Genomic DNA, 12,028 nt, shown 5'->3' on the forward strand with positions numbered 1-12,028 from the left:
CTGACTCACAGCTGATGAAGTGAGTCTCTGGAAACACTGATGTCTTCTTCTCTCAACAGATTGAAGGGATCTTTGTGGAGAGTGTGAAGAGGACAGTGTGTGTGGACGGAGGCTGAGCTGTGTCCTGAGGATCCAGAGGCTGAAGCAGCAGCAGCTTGTGTGTAGAGCGGCTCTGACTGGGCCTTGTTGCTGGGAGGCAGAGTGGAGACAGAGCTCCAAAGGAATCGGAGGGATTGCTCTAATATGTAACTTCACCACTAGGTGGCCCTCACTACCAATAGTGTTTATTCACATGAAGAATGTGTTTATTGAAATGAGACACCGGCGTACCGGGACAGCTCAACTCTCTGGTGTGACTGGAAAACTTCACCGTTTCCCCGGGAAGACGCCAGAGACGCCAAGCAACAGCTGGAGCAGAGAGTTTTATTTTGAAGGCGCGAGGTTCTCTGAGACGCTGATGGGCTTAAGGGGCCTAACCCTAACCCATTCGTACTTATTATACAGACATATTGAAGTTTGAGAATAAACTTTAACTGAAATGTTGAGCTGCCAGTCTTTCATTTACCAAGCTCGTCAACTTTCATCCAAATCCTCACACTGATCCTGACAGTGTGTTTTGACAAATTCTGTAGATTTCACCAATTGACACAAGGGATTTGATTGGTGGAACATATATCAAATAAAATGTCATGTGTATTTTTGAAAGTTTAACTTTATTCTTGAAACGAAAATTAAAAAAAAAGAAATCTCAGATTAAGGTAGACTTCCCTCATTAAAGGTCTGTATGATAAGCAAAACTGTGCATTGTGGGAAAAGTAGGACAAGGTGTTTATTGTGTGTTTTTTAGCTTTAGGGAACAGAATTGGGGACATTTAGTCCTTTCCAGCTTCATTTTGATCATTCATTTCACGTTAGATCCTGCTAGCATCCCTTCTTTATGGAAGTGCAATAACTGCTGGAGGTGGACAATCAAAATCTGGACGACTCTGCAGCTGCTGAACTTAGATCTCTCTCTCCCTCTCTCCCTCTCCCCCTCTCACCCCCTCTTCCCCTCTCTCTCTCTCTCTCTCACCACCGTCCGTCAGTGTCTGCGTCCGCCGGCCTGTGGACGCTCCGTCAGCGGACGGCGTCAAGAGCCACATCTATTGATTGTCTGAACCACATACATGAAATATTAATGTTATCTTGTGTGATCCTGTTGGTGAGCATCGTGTTTCAGCTGCTCAAAGCCGAGATCTTCAGTCGCATCAGATTCATGTGACACCCGACGTCCACACTGAGGAAGTGAAATGTTGGTTTTCATCCAGGACTCTCTCACACATCAGTGATCAGTCAGGATTCAGGCCTGTTGCATCATCCACACTGTGGTCGTCCCTGATTCTTGTGAATCATCAGAGTCCAGTGATGTGAAGACACTCAGCCTTCTGCCAGCAGAGCACTTCCTGTTGAACTAATCAAATCCTCCCCTGAGAAGCTGCTGCTCAAACGGGCGAGTGGAGAGTCAGGCACCGGCGGCTCGCAGCCAATCACAGCCGAGACGTTCATGTACTGATTATTAACAGCTGCTCACATGATGATGATGAATTAATGAAAAACATCAGTGAGTGAATGTTTGTTTCTTTTGACCCAATCTCAAACACTAGATGTTAAACGGAAGCTGAGTTTTGATATGTGTTTAAAACAGATAATATGAAGTATAATATAAGCCAAAGCATAATTAACTGATTTCAGTACAAAACTGACAACAAAGTTTTTAGAAATAATCTATTAAAAGAAATCTTTAAAAATTTGTAAAAAAAAAGGTTTAGTCAAAGAACAAATAATTATAATACTTAATGTACTTCTAGTACGTGATACTTGATCTTGTTTAAAAAAAATAAAAACATTAATAATACTATTATTATGGTTCCTTTCTTGACACCCAAGGACACCTTACGGTAAATCCTATATAACAGATTCCTAGCATATAGTCAAGTGGAGTCTACTAAAAAATTCTCAATTGTGACAGTTTGATCATTTGAAAGTTTGAAATATTCATTTTGCATGATTAGCCTTGAACAAAGTTAGTAAGTAATCAAATCAGGTTCAAATTTAATTTATATATCATAAATTCACAAATCACAATTTGCCTCATAGGGTTTAAAAATCTGTACAATGTGCAACATCCTCTCTCCTCAACCACTATCAGGAAAAACTACCAAAACCTTTTAACAGGAATAAAAAACGATATACTATGATAAACAAACCAAAGTTACAATATTATTAAATAGATGAGATTGAATAGTTTATGTGTATTGCTCAATGTGAGATTATTTATGAGTATTTATAACTTCTTCTAGTGTGACCCTATAAAATGAAATGAGTGATTTGGAGGTTTTGACTGTCGGTCTGGCAAAAAAAATTGAATATGTTAACTTGCTTTAGAGAATGATTGGACGTATTTCATCATATTCTGACCTGTGACTCAATGAAAAATGAATAAATTATGATGTAAAATAACTTCCAGACCCCGAGGGCACCGGGTCATTTCCCCAGGACCTGAGCTGTGTTCTGTACGGTGGAGTTCAACTCACTGCAAATGAAGAAAAATACACACAAATAAATAATAGATCTTTGTGTGTGTTTTTTCTATTTGGATGTGTTTCCTCTGGTTTGGACTCTGAGGTGAGCAGGGAACTAAAGACGGATCATTCATGATACTTCACTCACCTGAGAGACGAAGCCTTGAACAATCCTCATGTCAACATCTGAACCTCCAACGGGAGGTGAGTGGGACGAGGACCGAGGACGAGGAGGAAGAGATCCGACCCAGAGCTCCAGAGTTTATTAAAGTGAAGCAGCCTGCTCCCTTTAACACATCAGTTTGTTATAAGATGATAAAGTTATTATTTATTAGTCCCGCAATGAGGGAAATATGCAATATTACAGATATCAAGAGTCAGAAACAGGCACCAGGAAGTAAAACAACACTGAAGTGTGAATAAACAGTAAGATGAAGCATCGTAAAGTTCAGTTTGTATATTTATTGTGTTGCTGCTTTACACAGATGTGCTTCTGTTATTCTAGTTTTAGTTCAACATCTGGAAGTGAACTCGGCACAGTGGAAAGTGTTGGACGGTGGTCAGGTCAGCAATGAGAGTGATCATTAGATTTAAATAAAACAAAGTATAAACAAAAGTGTGATATTAAGAGAAGAATATAAATGCAATGCTTTATATGTATTTGTGGAGGAATAACACAAATGACCAGTGAAGGTCTGGAGAGATTTCATTACCGATATTGATGGTGGCCTGTCTGCTGATGATCTCTGGAGACAGAGGCGTCAGGGTGGACACATTCTGGAAAACAATTACACACATTAGATGGTTATCACATTGAGAAACAACGTGGAATTGATCAGGTTGTCCCTGTGAGCAGAGCACCAGGGATGAATGAGAGGAGGAGCAGCACACCGATAGCCCCCCCCCCCCCAATAACTAGACGTCTTTCAAACATCCTGCGTTTAAACAGAGACGCTGACGTTTTCATGCTCTCACTGACGGTTCCTATATTCAACTGGAAATATTTAATTTGGCAAACTGGCGACTAATCTGATGTGGCTGTTGTTGCTCTGAGTATTTCCCAGTTGATAAAACATGTAATTAAAAGCAAGTACATGAACATGATGAAGTTACACAAATGATAATGAAAGATGCTTTATTAATCAGCATTAGTTGAGTTATTTCTATTCAATTCAAAAACCATTTTACAAAACAATACAAATTTGTCTTGTGATAGAAAAAGGACGCCTCACGTTTAGTTTTTTACCTGCTGGTGCCATCATCATCCTTTACTTTACAACATGTCTACACAAACCACTACAGTGAAAGGTGTCTAGTCTGTCTCAGTAGAGTTTGTTGGGATTTTAAATGTGCTGGTTGACCCTCTTTTTACTGGTTTCCAGCTAAAAACGGCAAAGCTGAGTCAAAACCAGCGGCTGAATGAAGTCAGGCGAGGCTGAACTGCATCGTGGTTGAGTTGTGTAGCTCTGTTGTCGTCCTGCTGAGGATTTGAGATTGTGTGACGGTGTTCAGAACCACAATCTTATCTGGTTTCAACGAAAACCCTAATTTGCAAAATCTTCATTTTTATCTTTTCTGGGCTGTAATCCTGAGTGAGTGGGAACATGTTGTGTTCCCAGAATCTTCCGTGGTGAGGTTTTCCAGGTGACTGGGCAGATTCCTCCTGAGATATCCCCCCCCCCCCCCGATCTGATCTCAGTGCTGGAAGACAAGCTCATGTCAGTTTCACTTTGTCAAACCGTGCATGTTCATCCGCTTCCGGCGTATCCTGCGGCGGACGCTGTTGTGTGTGTGTGTGTGTGTGTGTGTGTGTGTGTGTGTGTGTGTGTGTGTGTGTGTGTGTGTGTGTGTGTGTCTCTGTAGATGGCAATAGAACTGAACTCTAAACAAATGCAGGAGGGTGGGGGCAGGAGCCGTTTGGGTTAGATATATGGCTTCACACAATGACTTATAATAACTTTTGCTGCTTGGTGTTAATCTTAGTTAGAATATGTGTGTGTGTGTCACATCGCTGGTCAGTCTCACACCTGTCTTGATAAAAGGTCTGATAAGAGCCGCTGCCTGTTGTGGAGACCGTAAATCTGTGACATACGATACACTAAACTTTAACTTGTTCTCATACCTAACTTTTCTTTATTAAAGCATAGCTCCCTTAGCTGTAGTCAACGTCACACAGAGTACAAGCAGCTGCCCCAGCTTCAGGAGGGAAGATAGAAAGGCATTGTTTTGTTTGGAGGATGCACATGTTTACACAAACAGATCATACAGCCGATAGAGCAGGAACACAATATTCTCTACTCCAATGAACAACAACACCGACCCACAAGGCGTCAGCTGAGTCAAGGCTTGTTTATGAAACACAAAACTAAAGCTGTCATGAAGTGAAGATTTTGCCCAGCGGCTGTCAGAGGAGGGGCCTGAGTGGAAGCGCCTGCTCATATTTCCTGATTCCAGTACCAAGAGGCTGGTACTACGCCTGCCCACCATCAAGAAAGACTCCCCTTCATTCTAGACCAATCAAGTTATACCTACTGTTATAAAATATTACAACCACCGTCCGTGCGGTGCGACTCTTGATTACCCCGGTGCTGCTAGAGGGCCGGGGCTGTGCGCTGGGTGCCCATTGCTTTGCTGTAACTTTTCATTGCTTCTAAATAAGAACTTGTTGAACCAAACTGAGACCGGATCTTCTCATATTTGGGATAAAAGAACACGACAAAGAGTGTACAGAAAGCACCGGAAAGTAGAGGAGGAGAAGAAAGAACAATATAGAGGTAAGAATCACCCTGATTGTGGACATCATTTATGTTTATTCTTGTCGACATGACATGATATGCAGTCAGTACAGCATATTTGCGACTCTTTTTATATTTTTTATCATATATCATGGCTTAAAATTTTGTCTGACTGTGTGTGCATCTGTTTACAATCCAAAAGTTCTTGGGGATGCATGAACATTTGGGTGTGTATGTTGGGGGGGCGCCAATATGAAATCTCACCTAGGGCGCCAACATTGCCAGGGCCGGCCCTGCTTTATAGTCCCGTTGTGTGGTTTGTACTTCAGTGAGTGAGTGAGTGAGTGAGTGAGTGAGTGAGTGAGTGAGTGAGAGAGAGACCGGTCTGTTTCCTCCTCTGACCTGTTCTCAATTTACACTTTAACAATAAACACTGAGTTAGGACACTTTGTTTGATTCGCTCTCGAGTTTATGATACACACGTTTAAACCTGCTACACAACACGAGACGTGCACAGACAGGACATCAGGGTTAAAGTGTGTAAGGAGGGACCGGGAGGAGCACACACACACACACACAAACACACACACACACACACAAACGTGATTTCCAGTAAATGCAGAGAGGAGCAGCCTCCAGTGAAAGTGTTCAGACTCGTTCTAACTACAACGAGCAGAGGGAGGAGACGTGAAGTCTGAGGCTGGTGAGTTTTCAGCAACATTAATATTATTCATTCATATTATTTGACTGTCACAGACTCTGAGTCTCTGACTCTACACGTGGACTTTAGAGAGAAGATGATTCAGGATGAACTTCTGTCATTAAATCAACAGTTTGACTTGACGCTGTGATTGGCTGAGTTCAACACATTAAACCTACCACTGTCTCAGGTTACGTGACAACAGGGAAACAGTGTAGGAGGGTTGACTCTGTTATATTTGAAGAAACACTGAGTTTATGTACCTGGCTTCATTGTGTGTGTTTGAGCTCACAGTGTTTTTCCTCTCAGACTGAAGATGAGTGGTTATGAGGAGGAAGAGGACGGAGCAGAGTCTCCAGGGTTCAGCTGTGTGTCTCTGAAGAGTGACTGGTCCATGGAACATCCTGACAACTTCAGGAAAGAAGCTGGACCCTCACACACAAAGTAAGAGACCTGCTACAAACACGTGAACCTCCAAACTGAATCCTCATAGAATGAACCAATGAATGATGTGTTCTGAATAAAAACATGTTTGTGTTTGCAGAGGTCAGGACCAGAGACTGAGAGCAGAGTCTCCAGGGTCCAGCTGTCTGTCTCTGAAGAGTGACTGGTCCATGGAACATCCTGACAACTTCAGGAAAGAAGCTGGACCCTCACACACAGAGTAAGAGACCTGCTACAAACATGTGAACCTGCAAACTGTCCACTTTCTCTCAGTGTTTATTTAGTTGACGTCACTGCTTGTAACAGGAGCTCTTAAACGAGGTGAAGAACATTCGCTCTTTATAGAAACCAGGGGTCACACTCATCATACACTGTGACACCCAGTAGCCAGAAGCCCAGGTTCTGTCCGTCCAGCCCTCTCTTTGGATATCTCAAGATCGCCCTGAGGGACATTCCTTGAATCTGGTACAAATGTTCTCTTAGACTCACAGGTTGACTGATTAGATTTTGGAGGTCGAAGGTCACGGTGGCCTCATGAAACATGTTTTGGCCTCTTGAACAGGATATCCAAAGTCTGTCGTAAGGAAGTTCCTTCACATTTTGAACTCTTGTCACTTGGTCTTAAAGATTAACTGTTTAGATTTCAATGATCAAAGGTCTCTGACCTCATTAGTCTGGAAACAATTGGCAGTATTTCTAGTTTTAACCTGTTTGTCTTGTGCTTCTCATGCCTCCATTATTAATCAGTATAAATGTGCTTTATAAAAATATAAGTTGCCAACTTTTTACTCTGGAGTCTGCCTGACTTCAGATGATTATCTGCATTCATCTTGAAGCTGACAATCAATCATGACAAAATGACAACCTGTGACTGTGACATGTGAGTTAACAGGAAATGTCTTCAAAGGGAAAGGAAGAGGAGTCATGTTTCTGAGGAGGACCAGTCGTCCTGCTGTGCTTCGTGTCAGGACGTCCTGAAGGATCCAGTCTCCACCAGCTGTGGACACTGGTTCTGCAGACAGTGCATCACCTCATACTGGGACCAGTCTGGTTCTTCAGGAGACTCCTCTTGTCCCCAGTGTGGACAAAGACCCAGAACAGGAGCTGGAGCTCAGACAGCTGGTCAGAGCAGCACTGTACATGTGTCTGCTGATGTCTTCACTTCTGACAACAGCACATGTGGTTTTATTTTGTTCCTTCATACAGCATCAACATTTAACATCGTTATAAAAGCACAAAGTTAAAAAGCTTTTATTTTCTGTAGTTTTTCTGTATCTGATGAAAACAATCAGCAGATTCTCAGATTCTCTGTCTCTCACATTGTTTCTTGTCTTTCAGCAGATCGTGGTCTGCAGGAGGTTTCAGATGAACATAAGCTCAGTCTGAGGAGGAGATGTGAACATGTGACTGAAGGAAGTGATGAAACAGGAAGTAGAACCCTCCTCAACAGGATCTACACTGAGCTCTACATCACAGAGGGACAGAGTGAAGAGGTTAATACTCAACATGAGGTGAGGCAGCTTGAGACGGCTTCCAAGAAGAAGATCCTCCACGACACTCTCATCAAGGTCCACGACATCTTTAAAGTCTCCACTGACCAGCAGAGCAGCATCAGAGTCGTCCTGACCAACGGAGTCGCTGGCGTTGGAAAAACCTTCTCGGTGCAGAAGTTCACTCTGGACTGGGCAGAGGGTTTAGAGAACCAGGATGTGGGTCTGCTGGCTGTGCTTTCGTTCAGGGAGCTGAACCTGGTGAAGGACCAGCAGCACAGTCTTCTCACGCTGCTCCATGTTTTCCATCCAGCGTTACAGAAGCTCACGGCAGAGACGCTCGCTGTCTGTAAACCTTTGTTCATCTTTGACGGCCTGGATGAAAGCAGACCTTCTCTGGACTTCAACCACAGGGAGCTTGTGTCTGAGGTCACACAGAGGTCATCAGTCAACGTGCTGCTGACAAACCTCATCCAGGGGAATCTGCTTCCCTCGGCTCTCGTCTGGATAACCTCCAGACCTGCGGCGGCCAATCAGATCCCTCCTGCATGTGTTGACAGGGCCACAGAAGTACGAGGCTTCACTGACGCCCAGAAGGAGGATTACTTCAGGAGGAGATTCAATGATGAAGAGCTCTGCAGCAGAATCATCTCACACATCAAGACGTCCAGGAGCCTCTACATCATGTGTCAAATCCCAGTCTTTTGCTGGATCAGTGCTACAGTTCTGGAGCACATGTTGACCACAGACCAGAGAGGAGAGCTGCCCAAGACCCTGACTGACCTGTACTCACACTTCCTGCTGGTTCAGACAAAGAGGAAGAACAACAAGTACGGTGAGGGACATGAGACGACTCCACAGAAGCTGACCAGGGCTGACAGGGACGTTCTCCTGAAGCTGGGGAGGCTGGCTCTTAAACATCTGGAAGAAGGAAACATCATGTTCTACCAAGAAGACCTGGAGCGGTGTGGTCTTAATGTCACAGAGGCCTCAGTGTACTCAGGAGTTTGTACTGAGATCTTCAGAAGAGAGTGTGTGATCTTCCAGAAATCAGTCTACTGCTTTGTTCATCTGAGTGTTCAGGAGTTTCTGGCTGCAGTCTACATGTTCCACTGCTACACCAAGAGGAACAGAAAAGAACTCAACAACTTCTTGGGAACTTATTGGAACACATACAATACCTTTTCCCTGGATGACCTCCTGAACAGAACCATGAAGAAATCCCTCACCAGTACAAATGGTCATCTGGACCTGTTTGTTCGCTTCCTTCACGGCCTCAGTCTGGAGTCCAACCAGAGAGTCTTAGGAGGCCTGCTGGGTCGGACAGAGAACAATCCAAATACCATCCAGAGAGTCTTAGGAGGCCTGCTGGGTCGGACAGAGAACAATCCAGAGATCATCCAGAGAGTCATCAACAACCTGAAGGAGATGCAGAGTGGTGACATTTCTCCTGACAGAAGCATCAATATCTTCCACTGTCTGACTGAGATGAACGACCACTCAGTTCATCAGCAGATGAAACAGTTCCTGACGTCAGAGAACAGATCGAAGGAGAAACTCTCTGAGATCCACTGCTCAGCTCTGTCCTACATGCTGCAGATGTCAGAGGAGGTTCTGGATGAGTTGGACCTGGAGAAGTTCAACACATCAGACCAGGGTCGACAAAGACTGATCCCAGCTGTGAGGAACTGCAGGAAGGCTCGGTGAGTCCAAACATGACCAATAACATGTTCAATCAGTGGAGATGAGTCATTCTTCAAATACACTGAGTGTTAAATGATTCTCATTGTTTTGGGCAGCATGGTGTTGCAGTGGTCAACACTGTTAGTGCAGCCTTTCTGTGAGGAGGAGGTTCTCCTGGTGTCTGAAGGGTTTTCTCTGGGTTCTCCAGCTTCCTCCACAAATCCAAAGACATGTAGATCAGAGTTAGGTGTATTGGAGACTGTGTGTGTGTGTGTGTGTGTGTATGTGAGCGAGTGTGTATGTGTTTGTGTGTGTGTGTGTGTATGTGTATGTGTGAGCGAGTGTGTATGTGTGTGTGATGAGAATCACACGCACACACACATGAGATGAGAATCACTGACTGTTCCTTTAAACTGAAGAAGCAGAACTGGTTTAGTTTATTCTTCTTTCTTGTCGAACTAGAATTAACACCCTGCGTTTGTAGGCCACCCCCAACCAGTGCAGTTCCTGACATGTTGCATTCAAAATAATATGAGGTTACTGTGAACTTTGACCTTTGACTACTGAAATCTAAAGAGTTTATCTTTGAGTCCAACTGGTGAAAATGTGAAGAAATCCTCTAAAGACAGACTTGAGACATCAGGTTCAAGAGGCCAGAAACATGTTGTGTGACCTTGATCTTTGACCTTTGACCACCTGAATCTAATGAGATTCTCTGTCAGTCTAAATGAACGCTTGTACCAAATCTGAAAGGATTCTCTTGAGGAGTTTTTAACATGTTCATGAGGCAAAAAGGGGATTTACCAGGGTGAGGGTCACATGATCACACTTTGTATGAATGTTGTGTTTTCTGATTTTATTCTAATAGATATTTTCTTTAATTACAGACTCACTGGTTGTCGACTCTCAGAGACTCACTGGGAAGTCGTGGCCTCAGCTCTGAAGTCAGACCCCTCACATCTGAGAGAACTGGATCTGAGTGACAACTACCTGAAGGATTCAGGAGTGAAGCTGCTGTGTTCTGGACTGGAGAGTCCAAACTGTCAACTGGAGACTCTGAGGTCCTTAAATCCTTCTTCACTTTTCAGACTTTCTTTCTTATTGGGTCATTATTCATTTAAATTGTCTCAGTTCTGCTCTGCTCACTGTCCCTCAGTCATCTGTCACTCACCCAACCTGTCAGTCACATTCACTAAGAAAGTGTCAGTAAATAACATGTGGACTGAGGCCGAGCACTCGTCCTCCTCAGGTTTTCAAAATAAGACACATTCTTATTGAAACACGTTGGACAGTTGATGAGTATAGAAACAAACAGGAAGTGACTGTCAGGAGCCATCCCTACTTTAAACAGTGTTAAATTACACAAACCTGCTCAGTGACCAACACACAGAGAAGAAACTGATGAAGGAAACAATGATCCAACATGTCTGATCTGATATTTATCTTCAGGTCACAGACTGAACTGAGGTCAGCAGCATGTTGAGAGTCTGTGTTGACATGAAGACGATCCACAACAACAGGAGGACACATTCTAATATTCATATTTCTTTATCCAGGTTGAAGAGCTGCAGACTGTCAGAGATCAGCTTCTCTTCTCTGGCTTCAGCTCTGAAGTCAGACCCCTCTCATCTGAGAGAACTGGATCTGAGTGACATCGTCCTGCAGGACTCAGCAGTGAAGGAGCTGTGTGGTTTTCTACAGAGTCCAACCTGTCGACTGGAGACTCTGAGGTCGGTTCACTGACTGACTTTTGTAGATTTCATATCTATAAACAGCATTTATACACAATTGATCTAATTTAAATTGAATTTAACATAATTCCTCTTCATACATAACTTGAATCCATTCATTAATTATATGTGACATTTTAAATATTAAGCTACTTGTTAAAACACATCTGAGTTTAGTTCTGGATTTCCTAAACTGATCTGCAGGATAGAGATCAGGTCCAAATAACATATTTTTACTGAATCATGACTTGTTTTTAGTCCAACATGTCTGATTTCATATTTATCTTCAACGTTATGAGTCCGTGCTCATATGAATATGTGCCTGTTATTTTCACACATGAACTCAGTTTATTTTACAGTTAAGTTTGATCCTTTATTCAGGTTGGAGGGCTGCAGTCTGTCAGAGATCAGCTGTTCTTCTCTGGCTTCAGCTCTGAGGTCAAACCCCTCTCATCTGAGAGAACTGGATCTGAGCTTCAACAGTCTGCAGGACTCAGGAGTGAAGGAGCTGTGTGGTTATCTACAGAGTCCAACCTGTCGACTGGAGATTCTGAGGTCAGTTCACTGACTGACTTTTGTAGATCTCATATCTATAATACAGCATTTATATCCAATTGACATCATTTAATTGTAATTTAACATTATTTCTCTTCATACATAACTTGAATCTATTCATTAAATAATC

At 43.1% G+C, this 12,028-nt stretch overlaps 1 protein-coding gene across 1 annotated transcript in view; it reads left to right on the top strand.

The window, feature by feature from the left end:
• LOC128442553 (NACHT, LRR and PYD domains-containing protein 12) overlaps positions 1-12,028 on the top strand; it is a 226,845-nt gene that overhangs the window by 208,803 nt on the left and 6,014 nt on the right. The window contains exon 20 of the mRNA XM_053425059.1: positions 11,725-11,898. Coding sequence (XP_053281034.1) covers positions 11,725-11,898 — 174 coding nt within the window. The remainder of the gene's footprint in view (positions 1-11,724; positions 11,899-12,028) is intronic.

The sequence above is a fragment of the Pleuronectes platessa genome, chromosome 1 (assembly GCF_947347685.1).
Source record: "Pleuronectes platessa chromosome 1, fPlePla1.1, whole genome shotgun sequence".
Classification (NCBI taxonomy): domain Eukaryota; kingdom Metazoa; phylum Chordata; class Actinopteri; order Pleuronectiformes; family Pleuronectidae; genus Pleuronectes; species Pleuronectes platessa.